The sequence below is a fragment of the Ciconia boyciana genome, chromosome 6 (genome assembly GCF_034638445.1).
Source record: "Ciconia boyciana chromosome 6, ASM3463844v1, whole genome shotgun sequence".
NCBI lineage: Eukaryota > Metazoa > Chordata > Aves > Ciconiiformes > Ciconiidae > Ciconia > Ciconia boyciana.
The window spans coordinates 16,371,513-16,391,054 of NC_132939.1; the positions used below are offsets into that span (position 1 = coordinate 16,371,513).

The window sequence follows — 19,542 nt, forward strand, 5'->3', positions numbered from 1 at the left end:
CAAGCCCTTAACAGATCAGCATGTGGAGGAGGATTTGAATAAGCCAAGAGTAAAACTAAAACCTAATGTCTCACAGAGAGCATGAGAAGCAGCACTTACTGTTTCAGTCCAATTATAATTTATTTTAATTTGCCTCTCTCTCCATTGGCTTGATTAGTTTCCTGCCTTAGGTACTGCTTTGAGGTGACTAGAGTTAGCTGGGTGAGTCCTACTGCCATCTACTTGTGCTTTGGTACAGCAAACACTTTTCACATGTTGTACTTATTTTAGCCACGTGCTTAATATATTTATATATGTGAGTTATACAAAACACAAGCAGTGGGCCAAATCAATGATGGGATAAGCGGAGTCTTGGAAAATCTGGAAAATTACTCCAGGTTAGTGCGAGTTACATGGTAAGGGAACAGAAGGAAACATGATGCTAATAGTAATTGGAGCTGCCTAGATTTTCTAGCTAATTGCTGCTCTTTTGACAACAATAGTGTTCTGACCCTGTCATATATGATAGCAATATGAACAGAAAAGGAAAAGTTACAGTGACAAAAAACTTCATACTGCTTCAGTGTATGAGATGCCGAACATTAGTGATTTATCAAATACTTCCATAAGTCAGATTAATACTTTAGTTGTAAAATGTGAAGCATTCATTTAATCAGGAAATTGAAAATTCAGTATTTTTGAGAATAAAGTTAGATATGTGCCGAAATTATATCACATGCTATGTTTAGTTTAACCTATATTTATAAAATATACCTGTAGTAAAGCTATACCAGGGCACCAGCTCTTCTGTGTTTATCGAGGGAAGTTTTTAAGTGTCCAGGTGATTTAGAAACATAAAAAATAACATTTAAAAAATGACTTGTGGATACAGGAAATGAAATTCTATCCATTATTTATATGTCGTGTCATTTCTGAAAACGTTGTTTAGATCGCAAGAGGGTGATACAGAAAGAGACATAGTATCCAGTACTGCAAAGCCTTGCTGTTAGGGAGTTACAAAGCAAAGGTAATTCAGAAAGGTGTGAACAGTCATTTAGTGTATGTGTGATGAAAGAATTTTGATGCTTAAGGTGGCCATAGACAGAACTGTAACTATTCTGGAAGCCCCTAAACTGTTAGGCTAGAGTTTGGGGATGATAATACCTAGGTATCTGGAAAAAAAAAAAAAGCCCAACAACACAAAACACAGTTCTTTTAAGGCACCTAAGCACCAAAATAGTGCTACTGAAGTTTTTCCTTTGCACTTCTGTGAAATTCTTGTTCAAGCAGAGAGTGAATAATGACTGTAGTGATAGGACACATTGCTTGTTGATTCTAAGATTCAGATCGTATAAGAAACAAATGTTCTGTGAGAAGCTGAAAAAGAAAGCTTTATCCTTGTGGCACGTTATTGATGTGAGTTACTGGATAATAAATTGTACTACTTTGGGTGGCATCTTCTTGTTTCAACAAAAGAAATGCCCTTTTGGTGTCTATATATTCTGGAACGTATAAATTCTAACAGGAAGAAACACAGACTGTATGAGTTCAACATGTACCTTTTTTTTTTTTTTTTTTCCCAGAGAATCAATTTATATATGCTGCTTCTACTTAACATTTCAAAATGCTCTGTCCACAGCCATCATACTTGCCTGGCTTTTGGTTTTTTTGCTTCTCGTTTCAATAGCTGTAGTAATTTGTCCATGATTACAGTTGATATTACCATTATTGGTCATACATTTTTCAGCATTTGCCAGCATGGATCATTTCAATGCACCTTCCATCCTTGCCCATCAATGTGTACTGCGTATGGGGATCGGCATTACAGAACGTTTGATGGACTAACATTTGACTTCGTTGGAACTTGTAAGGTTTACCTAGTTAAGGTGAGACTTTTTTTGTAAAGCCTGTGTAAGACTGGACTTTAAAACTACCTGTTAAAAACTATCCTTCTACTTATTTCCTATCTGTACATTTTATTGAGTACTACATACTGTTTTTTAAGCTTTGATGTTGGTTAATAATTATACACTGAAGTTTCTGCTAAATGAACTGTGTAACAATATACATATTTATATTAGTGTATTTAAAAGTGTCCTTTTTTTTTTTTCTTCAGGGTACTTCTTCAACCAGGTTTTCTATTATTATAGAGAATATTAACTGCTTTAATACTGGAATCACTTGCAGAAAAAACATTTTCATCAATGTTGGAAAATCTTTTTTAGTATTTGATGATGAAACTGGAAATCCAGTAAGTTTTAGCCTTTAACCACTGATCAAAAAGTAGCATATGTACTTCTCTGGGTGTTTTTTCCTTTCGTTAGCAAAAACTTACTGTGCCACTTAAGTAGCCGAAGGCGTAAATATCTTTACCATGAATGCTGATCACATCTGGATTGGTCAATGGAAACCTTAAACAAAATCTTGTCTATATTTCACAAAAATGTTAGATGAGATGATCGTAATTCTTTTGTTTAGAATTAATTCCCGTTTAGCGTCTTAGGAAAAATCCAGATATTTTTAAGTCAGTGTGAGTTTTGCTATTAATTCCACTAGAACTAAGAGTTTAGTCTGGTCTGGAATATGTATAGGAGTAACATTCCTATACAGCTGTAAAAAATAAATTGCAGTCTTTGATATATCCTCCACAGCCTTAATTTCGTTTTTGTTTTGGCCAAACTGCAAACTCTATTGCTGTAAATATTTAGTGTTTTTAGTAATCTTAGTATAAATAGTACTATTTACAGTTTATAGGTGGACTATACAAAGGAAGTTGTGTCTCTCTGTATGAGGTATTGTGTAATTAAACCAGACATCTTAGTCCATGCTACAAATAATTTGGAATCTGATTGTTATTGGATGGAGAGAAGAATGCTTTATGTAAATAAGATGGCAATCTCTGGACATATTTAGACAATTCCTTATTTCAAGAAGATGCTCCATGCATCTTTATACCTATCTATATTCAGAAAAAGCATGTGGCTAAGGCTTTCTGAATGTAATGATGTATAACTAAGTGAAAATCATAACCAGGAACCTCAAGACTAATTTTTTACCTCGCAGATGAACCATTAACATTTTAGTCTTCACTCCAGTTGCTGTTACCCATCCTGTAAATTTGATATAAAATCAACTTTTTAAATAGAAAAACCATAAAAATACGACACAGTTCACAATCAAAATCCAGACCACTTTTGTTTAAGAATTTATCCCTGTGTGGCCTTCTGTCAGTTTTTGGACTTCTGTCTGAGAACCGTATTGTTCATTTTATTTAGGTGTTTTGTTTCCTGTCAAGTGAACATTTTGTGAAGACATTACTTACATTAAAAGCTGCCCTGTTTTATTTTGAACAGAGCTTATCTAGTTACATAGATGAACTACAAAAAATACAGTTATGGAAAGCTGGATTTTTCACTGTTGTTCATTTTTCTGAGGAGCACATCACCATTCTTTGGGATCAGAGAACAACAGTTCATGTACAGATGGGTCACCAGTGGCAGGTAAGTGGAAGTCAACACTTATTCCCATTTCTTTGAGGTATTTATGTAAGTCTTATTAAGTAAGACATGTTATCATTATTCAGAGAATAGACAATGTGTCAGAAATCATGTAGGAACTCAGTGGCTGAGTCAAGGAGAGAAGCATTCAGATACCTTGTCAATTAAAATATTCATTCTCATTTACTTTTTTTCAGTCACTATTTATTGTCTAACTTCTGTAACAACAGAAACAAATACCTTTGAGGCAACATTCTCCTTCAGTACTTATTCCTTATATGACTGGAGCAGGTGTTATTTTGCTGAAGCATAAAAAAAGCACACAGCTAGCAAACAGGTCATTTCTCTGAACAAAAGATCAGCTCCTTTCTCAAAGGCTTGGGGATACTTACTTGAAAGGAAATAATATTGATGTTCTTAAAATAAAATATTTTCCATATATCACAAAGAGCTGAACTGTTTTGGCTGAAATTTAGCTGAAAAGAATCAAATCCTGACAAATTTATAATTAAGCAACTGAAGACAGGAACTTGAGAAGCAAGTTTTGAAAACAGTTGTGGTTGGTAGTGTTTTGTATCATGTGGAAATATGTTTTTATATATATATTTCATATATATTTTTTTTTATATATATCTTTTTTTCCCCAGGGTGAATTGACTGGATTATGTGGAAATTTTGATTTGAAGACAGTAAATGAATTGAGGACTCCAGATAATTTTGAATTAACAAACTCACAAGAGTTTGGAAACAGCTGGACAGCTATAGAGGTACATAGTAAAAAGAATGGGTTTGCTAGTACATCTTTTGCTGTTACATCATATAATTTATTTAGAATGAAATCAGAAATTTGTTTCTGGAAGTATTAATCAGGCAGCAATGCAAATGGCAATATCAGTGGTTCTTACAGATATCATAATCCATTAAGGAGAAGAAAATAATCACCTTGATTTCTACACAGCGCTATAGTGTACACAAAAATGCTGTACAATACTCTGAATCTATAAGCGTTTTTGAAGATGTTGTTTAAACAGTAAAGTAGTCATTTTTTTACATAATGGAAGAATTTTGGGTTCACTTTAGACTGTGTTGTCAGTTTAGCTGATCTTTCATAGCTGGGAAGTATTTAACTGTGAAACCATAGCAATGCAAAGAAAAAATATTCTTTCCATATGCCTCAAAGTTAAAAATTGAACTTTTTTAATGTCATGTGTCTAGTGGTGTTCATGGAAATGTTCCTTCCTAGTAGTTAGAGTAAAAAGATCTGATTTCTGACACTCCTAATGTACATTGTCTGAGTGAACTTTGTTACTTATATGAGCTAGACTATCCAGGTGTAAGGACTGCAGATTGGGACTGCATGGCAGCTCTGTTTAGACCTATATGTACATATGTGTTTTTCTGCTGCTCTCAGACAAATGAAACATTTCTTCAGATTTTGTACTTTCCCTTTTCTGCGGATTAGCATCCCCTTTTAATTCCTTATCTTAGTCTGGCTTTATTTCATAAATGATGCATTTGTTTTGTGTTTTATACATCTCTCTTAAAAAAAACCAAAGCAAAACTATGCTTTCCAAGTTCAAATACGAAGCGGTTATGAAACAAGTTTCTCACCTTGATTTTGCTTTCTGGTTAAGTGTGTTGACAGCTCTGACATTCGAAATCCATGCAGTTTGAATCCCCTTAGAGAGGCATTTGCCAAGAAGGAATGTGGAATACTGTTAAGTGAAGCATTTGAAGCTTGCCATCCAGTGGTGAGTTGTGGTCACTTATAGAAAGACATGAGTGAACATATCGCTAGAGACAAACTTTACTCTTCAGCTCACATCACTTTAAATCTTAATCTTGTCTTCCATAATATAATAATTTTGACTACTGTAGCAAAAAGAGAACATGAAGAAAGTCTAACCCATACCTATTCTGATTCTAAAATGTGAATGTTTAACTGGACCTATAAGGATTATCTGCACTTAGCTGACCTAGACAGTAAGCCACTTTGGCACCAATTTAGCTTTCTACAATATGGGTAGTCCTGTTAGTCCCTTTTGTAATTAATGCAGGCAAAATTATACCCAATTTGTGTTACCTTTTTTTTCATCCCAAGTACTATTTGCATAAGCATAACCACTTGTTTTATTTTGCTCAAATGTAGTACATAGCAGGCACATTTTTCCAGCATATTTAAATAAATTGACAGTTTCTTCTAGGCAGTATCAAATGTGAAGAACTCATTCCTAGAAAAAAATGGATATATCTCCTCACTCAGGCAACCACCTAAGGAAATAAATGAGCCATACAACATGTGCTGACAGGCAACATGCTCAGGTTCAGTTGGAGAATGAGGGGGGACTGATTTCCAGAGCTAGGCCTTATATGGAAAATGACATATTTCAAGATGTTCAGGTATTGAGACTGTGTGCATGGCTTAGAGTGTGTCAGAATCATTCCTAGGGAGAATGGAGATTTCATATGAAAGACAACCAGGAATCTTGGAGGGTTGCTTTGTATATTATTTCGGAAGAAAGTGGAAGCTGATGTTAAAGTTGTATTAATGTAACGTCTGTTTAGCCCACTGTATAAGGTAGGTAGCAACTAAGTTCCTTGTAAGTGTGTAAGTATTACTCAAGTGTAAATCTGTGTAGAATGTGTAACAATTCAACAAGCAAATGAGCATTTACAGTTTTCTTTGTAATTTTGTCACTTAAGACTTCAAAATAATCTAAGGGAAAAATCACAAATTCACCTGTGAAATTATCTAATAATATGAAGAGAATGAACCACTCTCACATGAAAAGAAGAGTTTTCCATCTACTTCATTATTTCTTACATTTTATGTATATCTAACTTTCTTAACACTTCTAAGATTTAGTGATTTGTGATCAGTTTAGAGAGAGTTTTTTTCTTATTTCATAAGCTTATTCGTAGTTTATTATCATTTAAATATTATAAAACCATACAAAACACAAGCTCACATCAGTATCGTAGGGTGCATGTTCTTAATGGGTCATTGACTTAATTGTGTTATGAAGTACTGTACAAGATTTTATGATGTGTTCTAATAAACTGTTTTTCTTGTGTTTCAGGAAACATTTAAATTAAAATCTTTAATACTTCAAAGTCTTATATGTTAAATTTTGAGAGAGTTGTAGCTTTGTATTGAGGCGATTGTTGCCACTGTCTATATGAATATTTTGGATAAGTGATATTTATATTTTCAGATTGACGTCACCTGGTTTTACTCAAACTGCTTGACAGATACATGTGGTTGTAACCAAGGAGGTGACTGTGAGTGTTTCTGTACAAGTGTATCAGCATATGCCCATCAGTGCTGCCAGCATGGAGTTGCTGTAGACTGGAGGTCCCCTAGAGTGTGTCGTAAGTTTACTTAACTAGCATTGCCAGTGGCTGTCACTGTCTGCATTCATGAGACCCAGACCTGAAAAATCAATCACATTAAGTTATCTGTCTGGGGCCATGAATCGAATCACTAAGCCATACTGGTAGGAAGATGAGGGGGTGCCTCTCACTGGCCTCTGTTAATTTTGGTCTAGCTGGATTATGTGCTTCTTTCCATATTTGTGGGTGGTACTCTTTTTTATTTTTAATTCCTTGTCCTATGATATAAAAGGAGAAGTCATGGGAAGTCTATATTAGGATACAGCATGTGTCCCTCAAACCAAAGCTACAAAGTTAACAGGTCAAGTATTTTCCATCTTCAGGAGGATTTTACTTCTTAACAGGGTCTAGGAAAAATAGCTGCCTTACTACTGTCCCCAGAGCAAGTGTGAAATATAAAGGTCTTCTGAGGAAAAACAAGTAGGTTTTCAAGCAGGACTTTGTCGTTACCTTAGTATCCGTATTCAACAATGCTTAGAAGTTGTAAAAAAATCTGCAGCCTTCTTCTATGGCACCTAGTGCAAATGCCTAACAGGAGACAGTCATTTCCTCAAACATGTGATTAAAAAAAGGCAAGATGGAAAGAATGGAAGGAAACAAGCATTTTTCTAACTTTGCATTTGCACAGAGAGAGTATGCGGCTTGCTCGAAGTCACACAGCAAACTTGCCATAGAGCAAGAGAGTTACTCTTAATTTTTGATAGAAATGGTACGTGTGTTTTAATGTGAGCATGGAAAGACAGCAAAGTTTAGTCTTAACCACTAGAGGTCACAAAAAGACAGCTGTAGGTATGTAACCATAGTATTTCCTGCTAGAAAACAATATTTTATTTAAATCAGTGTAGTTTAAATTAGTATTTTATTTAAAGCAGCGAAGTAAATATTTGGCAATAATTTTTTTAAATAAATGTTTGTGTATGATCTAACTTGGCCAAGCGTTTGGCTTACCTCTTAATCGTAAAGGGTAATAGAAAACCTGTTTATCTGCAGAATGCCTGCAACTGCATTTATTTTCTTTTTATTTTTTAGCTTACGATTGTGAATATTTCAACAAAGGTAAGTCCTAAAGGAGCTGATAAAAAGTCAATAGAATCTTTGGATTTTTTATATAAGTCTTAGTACTTTGTATAAAAATAATTGTGCTAATGAAAACAGTTGCGAATCATTATATTATTTAAATAGCCAAGATTCTGTTTTACTGGTTTATTTTGCTTTTTCAAAGGGTTTTAATTTCATAATCTTTTTTTATTCCTGCGCCTTTCCCAAAAATATGTTTAACTCATTTTCTTTGCATTTATGGATCATGATTAAACAATTAAATAATTAAGTAATTAATAGACTATTCAGCCCACTAGCACTACCCACTATCCCACTACTAGTACTAGTGGCAGTACTTGCTTAAGGCACACTGCAGTTCAAGACTGATACCCATTGGGTCTGTTAAACCAGTCATGATCTCCTGTGCAGCCTTCAGAGGGAGCTAGTGATTAAGATATTTCAACTTTTTGTGCCCAAATGAGGAATAACTCTCCGTTTAGGTATGTCTGACCTAGCTTTAAGTTTCTGAGCGACAAGCATTGCTGCTGCATTAGAATGGCTCTCAGAGAGAGGTGCAAAACTTGTACAAGGTGCTAGAGTAAACCTTGAATCTGCACTGGGTGCTGTACTGCTGTGTTAACACTGGAATCCATATTCAGACTATTTTAAAGTTATGTTGTGAGTGTCTGCATAGTTAGACATGGTATACATACAAGCACTGCAACCCAGCCTGATGTGAGGAATGGTCAGGACTCCTGCTATTTATTCTATAACTCTTTTTATCAAGCTCACATAGAAGCCTGTCTATCCAGATGGTTCATGATATTTTGGAGTCTAACAGAAGATTCCATATTGCAGCAGCTCACCCCAGAAAGACCACAGAGAGGGACTGAGTTTAAATTAGAAGAGACTTGTGCAACATGCCAGGCCCAAATGATATGGCCAAGAAATTTACATTTTCTGATATAACAACTGCTGAAAAGATTTTGAGTGGGGTCAAACTGCTAATGCAGTGGAATTTTATCTAAATCACTATTTAAGCCTTTAAATTAATTTAAATAAAGGCCAGTTGAATATAGGAGGTGATTGCAGTTTTACATTTCCTTTTTGGATTGTTTTGTTTTATAAATGGAATACAGTCTGATAATAGATGATCTTGTGGCAGTTGTAACAGAATGAAACAGTGCCTCTAACATCTGTGGTAGTCGTGAAGTTAGATGATAACATGTACTTTTAAAGTGTGTTATTAGTTTTACTTGTTACTGAATTCTCACTGACAGAAATTAGTTGAAATAGTGGAGAGTTGTACATGCAACCAGCTTGTAATAAACATGATTGTCATATATTTCTCGCTTCATATCTTCCTACTGTTTGCTAATCCAGCTCATCAGTATTCAACATAGGATATTTCAGAGCTGCCAGTGGGGAAAAAAATCATCTCTATGCTGAAGATTTTCTTCTCTACCTCAAATATAGTAGCATTCCCCAGAATTACTTAGTTTTGGAGACAGGGTTGTTAAGAAACTGTCTTAGACCAGAGAGAGGTTTTCTCTATGTAACTTTGTCATGAATCCAGAGTGAAATAGTTCCAGGCCTACTGGAAGCAGAAGCCTTTTGTCTTTGGTAAGAGGAAATTCTCAGCTGGTAGCTGTGGTTTCTCAAGTTTTGGATGGGCCTGAGGTATGAGACTTAAACGTATACTAACATTTCAAGAACACTAGATGTTTTAAGTAATTTAAAACATGTTTTTCAACTCCCTGCATTGAAGGTAACCAGGTATCACTGTACATGTTTAGCTAGGCATGGGCTTGTGTCCTAACTGGCCACCTATTTCTGCCATTACAATCTAAAATTCTGGTTGTAGTGCAGCCTCATTAGGATTTCAAAATTCTTAATAAAATTTAAGATTAGGGAGAACCAGAATATGAGGGCAGGCTGCAAATTGCAGTCCAAACTTTTAACCTGTTGGAACAGATTTTAAGGGTCAATGATATTAGCTGCAACTATCAGCTGAGAAGTTCTGGGACACTTCTACCTTAGATGTATGCTTGCCATGTCCTGGCTTGTGGGTAAAATGGTAGTGAGGTGAAGTGCTCAGGTGTGGTCTCAAATGCCTGGTTTTAACAGAGAAGTTTACAAAACTAATTTCAAATAACATTTAAAAATAAACTTGAAAATATTTTCTCCAGTGAAATTGGAACTAAGTGAGGAGGTGTGACATTGTAAGATAACTTTGCATGCTTTTGGCTTTTTTAACTTATAGGTAAAATATGACCATTCTTTTGCTCATGATGCTGATTTCTTCCTATCTCACTTCCCAGTGGTTATGTTTGTATCTACACTGTTCAAGGAGTTCTTCAATACTTGATGACAACAAACTTTTTTTTTCTGCAAAATGCCTCACAATTTGGATACTGATAAAATAGTTTTTAAAGAATAGTAAGGCATGTATAATCAGTCCAACCGTACAAATAAACATTTTAGAGGGATTCCAGGGTGGTCTGTAGAACACTATTTACTTCTAAATCAAATAACCAAGGAGTCAACTAACTTTATTAAAGTGACTATGAAATCGAAGTGGATGAGAGGGAGGAAAAGGAGAAGCTAATCATGAATCTTGAAAATTGAAACTAGGTATTTTGGACAGTTTTTAGATCAGGTATTTTCTAAAAGAGTTTGGCTTTGTTTTGGTCATCGTTATAGTTTAGTGCATGGCACCTAGAGCTATTTTCAGAGTGGAGAGATGTGTTTTTATTTGTGCTGTATCATAATATTTAGAGCTCAAGCATTTGTGACACTTGACATGAAAGATAATTCTGATTTTTTTCCTCAACAGCTCTGGGAAAGGGCCCGTACAAACTGGTCAGCTATTTGGATGGAGAACTTGTAATGGCAGTGAAACTGGTGGATGGTGTTGTTTTCCCAGTGAGAGAAGATATTGTTCCTGGACATGCAGTGAGCTTTATGCTGACTTCAGGACTTTATAAACCCAAAGCACATGGTAAAGTCACTGAAACCTAGAGACTTAAATAAGGCAGAGCAAATTCTGCCCTTGAATACAAGCCTATGTTTAAGAATAGACCTGGGTCAAAAAATATTTTATCTGTCAGCTGATTGCACCTTAATGTTGTCTGCCAAAATTTTAATTTGGTTGGTTTTCATTACATGATTGTAGCTTTATGAACAGATAATTCTAGCTGAAAAGCAACAGGCCCCTGCTCACCCCCGCCCCAACTTTCAGAAGCACCAAACCAGTGTTGTAGCCCAGTGCTCCAGATATGTGTTGCTCCCTCCACCTTTCCTCTGGCAGAACTGGCATACAGGAAAGAATGGGAGAGAAATGATAAAAGAAAAGTACTCCTGAATTCACTCGCTTTGCCACCATTGCTTATTGTCTGCCCACTTGTACAGAGATGCCCATTGGCACTAACCTGAGCTGTGTAAGGGTGTATACTGCAAATTTGTCTCCTTCAGGTCCCAACTTAAGTTTCCACTGAAGGAATGTGTTGCTTATTCAGCAGACAAAAGAAGTCTTGCACACCTTCAGACAGGTGGAGAAAGCTTACAAGAATATATTCAGCACTTTGTGACATTGATTAAATGCTGGGGTTGTCTGCATATGCAATTTTAATGACCACAGAGCACTTGAGTCTCAATACAGTTTTACTGCCCAGAGTCCCCTGATGAGCTCTTTGAACAGCCTGAAGGTGGCTGTCTTTGTGTAATCAAAGAAGGGATATGGGTCAGTTGAAAAAATGACAAGCACTTGATTAGTAATACTGCTGTCTGTAGAACTGACACAAGAACTCATGTAACAGAATATCTAGGGCCAGATTTCTTTTATTAGTCATAGTTTTGAGACACTAGTACATTGCGTTCAATTTAGGTTTGGAAAGGGAAGGTCAGTCCTACTGTTCTATTCCCATATAAAAATCTCTCGCTCAGAATTTAACCTGGCAAATGGAATTTGTGCCTTATAGTCCAATTTCAGTGAGTGGCATTTCATCATTTGGCTGTGGAGGAGTTTATACAATCAATATATTTTTCATATCCATGTCTTCATTTATATATCTGTGTTCTTGGTTCTTTGGTACCTCTGAAAAATGGATGTGTTTCATTAGTTTCAGACAAATCATAGACAATGGGAAGTTTTGGATATTGATGTACTGATTGGCTATTTGGCAGGTATTATAAATCACACTGACTGTCCGTTGTTACTTATCAAATAGCTGCTTGCTACAGACAGTTAATAAAAAGATATTCACAAGTGCTACTATGTTTTTCAGATTAATTGAAGTTTTTATGCTTGGAAAACAAGTTGGTCTTCCAGAAGTGTTATACCAGAATGTGATAGTCTATCTGTTGAATAGAGATCATTTGTTTTCTATGCATTCTTTTTTTCAAGAAATGCTACCCAAGCCTGGAGGGTTAGTTGATTTTACAGTAGTTTAATGGCTGTTTTCAAGAAAATAGCAGAGTTTACAGCAAAATAGAATGAAGTAATTCTGTGAGCAACAGATGCCTGTAACAGGCTCAAGATCTGCTACTCTGCAGTTGGTTGTACAGAGGCTTGCTTGAAATCAACAGTACTATTTTCAGGGTAAGGTATCATGTGGGTATATTTGCCAGAAAACAGACTTTGCTGTTAACATTCTTAGCGGAAGGGCTAGAGAGCTGACTGCTTAGAAATTAAGACATAATGCTGTAATCAGAATGCAAAACACGTTTTTGTAAATTATTTTTAATGACAGGCTGAGCTCTTAAGCTATAAATTCCTGATGGCAAACATTACTTGCAAAGCTAGTTAGATGAAGTTTAAATTTTTATTTAATAAATGGCTTAGTGAAGGCTGTAAACTGAAGTTCTGCTTGACTGCAGGGCTATATTCCTTTATCCTGGTGTGGGCAAATGTTTTAATCTGCTTGTATTCCTGTTGAAATCTGTAGGATATTTAGAAAACTAAATATCCATTAGAATCTAGCAATCTGAAATCCATATACAGTATACTTTCTTACAAGATTTAGGCTATTTTCACTGATGAGGCCAAAGTCAGTTTTCATTGCTCATGCTACTAATATCAGTAGTGGTACATCAGAATGAGTTTAGTTTATTATGCATATATCAGCAAGTAAATGAGTTCTGTGTGTTTTTTTCAGATTCCAACTTGATTTCATTTGAAACAGCTGAGAGACCAAACTATTTTCTTCAGTTGGCCTCCAATAATACTCTTGTTCTTTCTAAATGGGAAAAAAACGAAGAGTTTCACAACAGATCTACATATGTCATTCACAAGAATACATGGCTTTCAGGATACAGTTCTTTTGAGTCATTTGCAAAACCAGGATACTTCATCCACATTTCAGCCTCTTCAGTTGAGCTTTTGAAGTACCATCATTCAGAGGAGTTCAGACTGTCGACCCTTTTTAAACTTGTAGGTAGGTAAAGTTGTGTTTTATGAACAGCAGTTTGCTCCCTGTGAAAATACAGGCTAAATGGTATTGATATTTTCAGAGGTGACGAGATTGCTTTCTTCTCCCCTACATCACTGGGAGCTGTGAGTAATCTGTGACACGCAGGCTCTTCCCTGAGCTTTGTAGTGAGGATGAGATTCTGTTTTCTTGTCAAAAGCCATTAAGTAGCATAATACACAACTTTGCTGTATTTGCCAACTAGTTTTGGAAATACATAGCCTAGTGTATAGTTTCTGGGCAATACTTGCTTTGTAGATGGTGAGGAAATTCTTAAGGAGTAGAAAATTCATGCTGATGAATAATGGATTCACAAAGGGAATAGAATAGAACTGAATGCATCTAAAAGCTAAGGTCTGTGGATGATGTTTTCTCCTCCTTTCCCTCTGATTGCTGCCAAGAGAGAGTTTTCTGCACAGTGCATTCTCATTGCAAAATTTGTGGCCTCCTCAGAGGTCATGCTATCCAGTGCTAAGGACGTTGCCTGTAGATTACACCTCTCAAACCTCGTGTTTCCCCTGAAAAACACCTTGACCTTTATACACGTACCCACTTACAGAGGCTCTGCCTTTTGGGCTGTTATCCCCTAGTGTTTCAGGCACCATCTAAGTGGAGATATATACCTCTTCTTGGGGATCTAGATGTCTGTTTCTCTACTGTTTCTTGGACAGCTACAGCTCTTGAATACACAATGTAGACTGCTGTGAGAATGTTTCTACCTACTTGAGAGATTCCCATTCCTGTAATAGTAGTCCCATTCCACTGAGACATAAGGATCAGAAATGTAGGATATATTCTTAGGATCCTTCATAGGAGCTGGATCCAGAAGTTGCTCCTACAAGGACTGATGACAAAACACACACGGTAAAAAAATCACTAATAAATCAAGCTCTTTCTTTTTTAGATTAGTAAGGAAAAGAAATAATAACTGTTTTCACATATTCTTAAACACTTGGGAACCATGCACTGAAATGAAGATGGTCTTACAGGTCAAGAATAAGATGCAAGAAGTTATATTGGCCTATAAAATAAAGCAAAGCAGGTTATTCGTGAAACCATTTGCGTTAGTGTCTGCTTGTCTTGATATATCACATACCTCAAATGCATTCATATTACTTTATTTATGAACTTCAGCAACAGCTACTACTTGCTGAAACCACTGGCCTTTGTGTGGTATATAAAATTCCAAAATCACTACAAGTGTTTATTTTTATGTTCTAAAGCTTTTTATTGTGCTGTAAATTCAAATGCATTAGTAATTCGTTTATTGCAGTAGCAGAAGTATTTTAATAGGTATTCTTGGCAATACCATTTTTTAAAAATCAGTTCTTTATTCTCTGAAACTGAAATTTGTTTTACAAGCAAAGAAAGAAAATGAAATATTGTAACAAATGAAGCATGGCATGGCCATGTTTTACAGTGACCATGATGAGTCTCAGCACAGACAAATCTGAAGCAGGCACTGACTTCTGTGACAGAAGAGGCCAACTGCATGCCTCATGGAGCTTCTTGTTATCAAAACATTGAATTATAGTGTTAATGGTGGCATTGTGAATCTGCCGATGTTCTGCGGTGCATTATGCTGACAGCCTAATGCAGCTGTTGACTGGCACACTCCAACTTCAGAAAAAATGACAGATTTTGTCATTGCCAAATGCCTGTTGCCTCTTGACAAATGCTTGTAATCACAGAGCTGTTGAGGTTTTTGAACAGCAGAATTATAGAGCTAATGCTATTACCAGGATGTTCATACAGCATTTCAAGCAAGGAACTTTCTTTGGACATAACAAAAATATCTCCTTAGTCTTTTATCTTTGAGGGAGGAATGAAGAAGGTTAAAACATGTTCCAATTCTCAGTGGTCGTCCATTAACACAGAGTGGTATGTCTTTTCAAGTGTGAAGTCTTTACCCTCCAGTCATTATACCAAAAAATCCTATCTATGCCAATGGAAAACTAAAACAATTTACCTCAGCAAGTGGGATGAGATCAAATGATCAAGAGGCATTTCATTAATCACCACATCCGAGGGTTTGGGTTTCAGAGTTTTATAAGCAGAGAAACATAGAGCTCAAATCTTTCTCCAGTGTACTTTCACAAGGGCCAGCCTGCTGATGTAGAGTAATTACATGGTCTAAAAATACAGCAGCATTTGTTTAAGTTAATGGAAAAGTTACACCAGCTCCAGAGTGCACAGGCAAAAGCGTATTGAGTTTCCTGCTGACTATTGTAAATGCTTTGCATATTAGATCAGAAACTCTTGAACCGGGAACAGCTATTCCTGCGGAATCAGAGGATAAATATCGGGAGCAGAATAATAGGCCCAGTAAATCCCCTTGGCCAGAAAGTTCCTCATGGGGCTTCTTCATGCTCTGTGACGCACATTCAAAAGGAAGAATTTTAAATGACCTGATCACCACAGCAATAGATACATGTTTGTTTAAAGTCAGCTGACGAGTCACTTTTTCCAGTTTCATAGCAATAAATATTGTCACATTGAAATACTTTGTCTATAAATTGCGCAGATATGATGGGCTAACACTGCAAAGTATTTTCCATGAGAAATCACTTCAGCTTTTAAATTGGGTTATTTTCATTATACTTAGATTTGTCTGCTGTCCTGTTCCCACAAACATTTGAGGGTTTGAGTTGATAACTGAATTTGAATATCCAGAGTATACTTACTCACAAGAAAATAAATTTTGCATTCTATGCAGGAATTTTTACCAGCAACGGATTGGTATGCATTCAGTCAAAAGAAAGAATACATTTAGTCTTACCAGATGGACAAGTGCAGAGCTGTCATGTAAGAGTGATAAATTCACGTTTGAAATTGTTGGGAAATTAGTCGATGTAGGGAATTGATGATCTTTTTATGGATATAACTGCAGTTTTCTTACACTTTTTTAAAATAATGTGCTCAAGCTAGTTACCTTTTACCTTTCATAGAATTATCATAATATGCTTTACCTTTTTAAGACCACTGACTTAATTTTATATATATTATAAAGATGTGACTTGCCCTATATAAATTCTGCAGCAGAGTTCTTAATAATGCTAGTTATGTGCTTTAATAGCTAACTTGCTGTAAATATAAGGCCTGTCTCAAGAGAGAATTTTCAGCTAAAATTAAAATCTCAAGATGCACTAAGTATATGCACACTGCACAGAGGTATTTATCAATGTTTTAAGTTTGATACAGGGCATTTTTGGTTGCTTTTAATGTTTGTACCTTAATTAACTGAAACACTTTCAGAAACATAGTACAAAACTGAAAATGAAATTAATTTTTATGAAAAATGTTTTTTTTACAAAAGCGTCTTGCGTCTTAAGTCAGATTTATACGTGATACCGTTGACTATTGTAACTTCAACTTACTCTTACCCATTTCCATCAGTAGAATTAATTTTCCAGAATGTCCTGTTTTACTTATAAGGAGTTGCTCTTACGTTTATTTGAGCTTGTATGCTTTGTCAGTCCGAAAGATCACGACATGGGGCCTGGGACTGGATAATGCTGAGCGACTAATATTGTACCTGCGAATCCCGGGTATGTCACTGAACACAACTGCTCAGTAGCTCTTGAAATCAGACTGAGGTTACTGTAGAATTGGAACGTCTTTCCTATTTATACCATACAAACACAAACATTTGACCTCCCATTTTTTACTGAATAAATAGGAGGAGATTAAGTAGTTAACAAGATTATATTCATCTAACATCGTAATACTAAACTAAAGCAAAAGTATTTGAGAGGTAATTATACTTTGCTTTCAGTGATGTTTTGGCTGGGCACAAAGTTAAATTTTTCCAGTGATACTTGCTTACATTTCTCATTGCAGAAACTTAGAAGTCATGGACAGTGTTTGTTAGTAGTTTGTGTGTGTTAAGTGGGTAGATAGGATTTCATGTTTCTAAACTTGTAACTGAGGAGATAGGCAATCTACGTTACTAAGCAGAGTTTTTCTGCCATTATAAATAGAACTAATTCTAAAACAAATTTTGTTCCTACTAGATTTTTTGAGATCTTTGGGAAAAGTAGCAAAATGGAAAAGAGTGTCAGGTGAGAATGAAAATCCAAATACTTAATTTTTTTCATTATTTTTAAAAGTTTTCCTTTAAATACAACCTTTTATTAACATTAGAACATTTCAAATTTTAGGGGGTTTTTTAAAGTAAATAGCCATTTTTTGAGCATAACATGAAATTATTTATAATAAGTATATTCTGAGAATGGCAAATTTTGTCCCTATGAGGTATTTAAAAGACGTTTGGAAGTATTTAAAAGACGTTTGGATGAGGTGCTTAGGGACATGGTATAGTGGTGGTCTTGGTAGCGTTAGGTTTACGGTTGGACTTGATGATCTTCAAGGTCTTTTCCAGCCTATACGATTCTGTGATTCTGTGAGGTAAAAGTCAGCATAGAAAAAAAAGGCAGGATGGACTTGTGAACAGTAGGAATTGTCAACACACAAAAAAGTGGCCAAGTTACTAAGAAAGGTTGTAACGCAACAGAACACCAGTCTGTCAGTGATAAAAAATTAAAATTCTTCATTAAATGGTAGCAACTGTTCTCATTACCACAGAATTATTTTTGAAAGCCACGAAGAATGAAGATCATAAGTTACAGGGAACAAAATGCTTCTCTGATGTCCAAGTGAGTGAGAAAACAATGGAGTTGGAGAATACCTTTTAATATATTGTCTTTGGCAACATGTATACCTGCATTCATACAAAAGCTTTCTGCAGTACTGTAACATGTTGATATGCTCAGCTCCTGCTAGGTAAAAGAACTGTGGGCTCAGTTGGCATGTCAACTGGAGTGACTGTCATCCAGGGCATAATTTACCATTTTGTGAAGGATTTGCTGTGTCACTGAGCAGAAGACAAATGCTGGTAGACTTCACCAGGACACACATGGTTATTTTCAAATGCCATGACAAATCCTTTTGAGGAACATATGCCTGATATAAGAGGCTTGACTCATTGTCTGTAAACTGTGTATCATTCTTTTGTTGTGAGTGAGCTGTACTGTTGCACAGAGTACAGTAAGCTCATATTACTGGTTGCTGGTGGGGGAATTTAAGTATTAAAAAAATGAGAAGCATGTGGTGGAGGTGGCTGATTACCATCCTGGCTAGCATAAAGCATTCATGCCTTGACACTGGTAAAATCCAGAGTTTCTGAGCTGTGGTAGTTTCTGTCCTGGGAATAGCAGCATTGTAGTAACAATAAAGCTGAGGTTGGTTTGGCGTGGAAGTTAATATCTAAAATCAATACAGAGAGTGAAAGGAATATTTCCCTCAGTTTAGGGAGAGGGATGCTTGAATGGCTTTAAAGCACTTTGTTACTGCTTTTCCTTATACCCTAATGATTGTGGGTATTGGGATCATAGTTAATATACAGATGTACTAAAAAGAGGCAAAATAATCTATTATTTTAGCTAGGTATAGAGATACTTTATTGTACTCTTGGCTTATTCTTGAATTCATGTTAGTTCAGAACGTGGCTCTGTGCCTCTGTTTCTCCTCCCCTTCATTTTCTGTCTAATCTATTTAGACTAAACTTTTTAAGCAGGAACTGCATCTTGCTGTGGGTTTTTTGGTTTTTTTTTTGTTTTGTTTTGGTTTGGTTTTTTTTGTTTTGTTTTGTTTTTTTTTTTTTACGGTGACTTGCACAGTCAATCAGCTAGGTCCTTGGGCTGCTTAGGCATTCCAGAAGTGATGCTGCCAATAGTGAAAACCTGAAATATGATGAATGACTGAACTGACATTCTCCTAATGCTGGAAAGGCATTTTCCCATAATTCATAATAAAGCACAGATTTCACTATATCTGATGGATTTACTGAGACATACTGAAAACTTTTGAGATACTGGAAACCAATTCATGCAATATATTCAGCTCTTGCTGTGGTGATTTAGTCTGTTCGTTTATGTAATTTACACACTCAAAAACCTAATACAGCTTGGCCCAGCATACTCAATTCTCTAAAATCCCTTGAGTGGAAAATTAAATGTCCATTGGTTCTACAGCTCTTCTTTGAAAACAGTTTTTATGACCAGGTTAATGAATTCATCTATTGTCCATACTTCTTTCTGCAGAAGTAGAGACAAAATTTGCAGACAAACATGACTTTCTTCTTGACTGAAAGCAGTGTTTATGAACCA

At 35.7% G+C, this 19,542-nt stretch overlaps 1 protein-coding gene across 1 annotated transcript in view; it reads left to right on the plus strand.

Moving 5' to 3' along the window:
- The window catches only part of OTOG (otogelin), a 112,928-nt gene that overhangs the window by 58,915 nt on the left and 34,471 nt on the right, over positions 1–19,542 (plus strand). Inside the window, exons 25-33 of the mRNA XM_072864588.1 lie at positions 1,727–1,865; positions 2,096–2,230; positions 3,333–3,479; positions 4,124–4,243; positions 5,111–5,227; positions 6,692–6,848; positions 7,899–7,925; positions 10,744–10,908; positions 13,064–13,342. Coding sequence (XP_072720689.1) covers positions 1,727–1,865; positions 2,096–2,230; positions 3,333–3,479; positions 4,124–4,243; positions 5,111–5,227; positions 6,692–6,848; positions 7,899–7,925; positions 10,744–10,908; positions 13,064–13,342 — 1,286 coding nt within the window. The remainder of the gene's footprint in view (positions 1–1,726; positions 1,866–2,095; positions 2,231–3,332; positions 3,480–4,123; positions 4,244–5,110; positions 5,228–6,691; positions 6,849–7,898; positions 7,926–10,743; positions 10,909–13,063; positions 13,343–19,542) is intronic.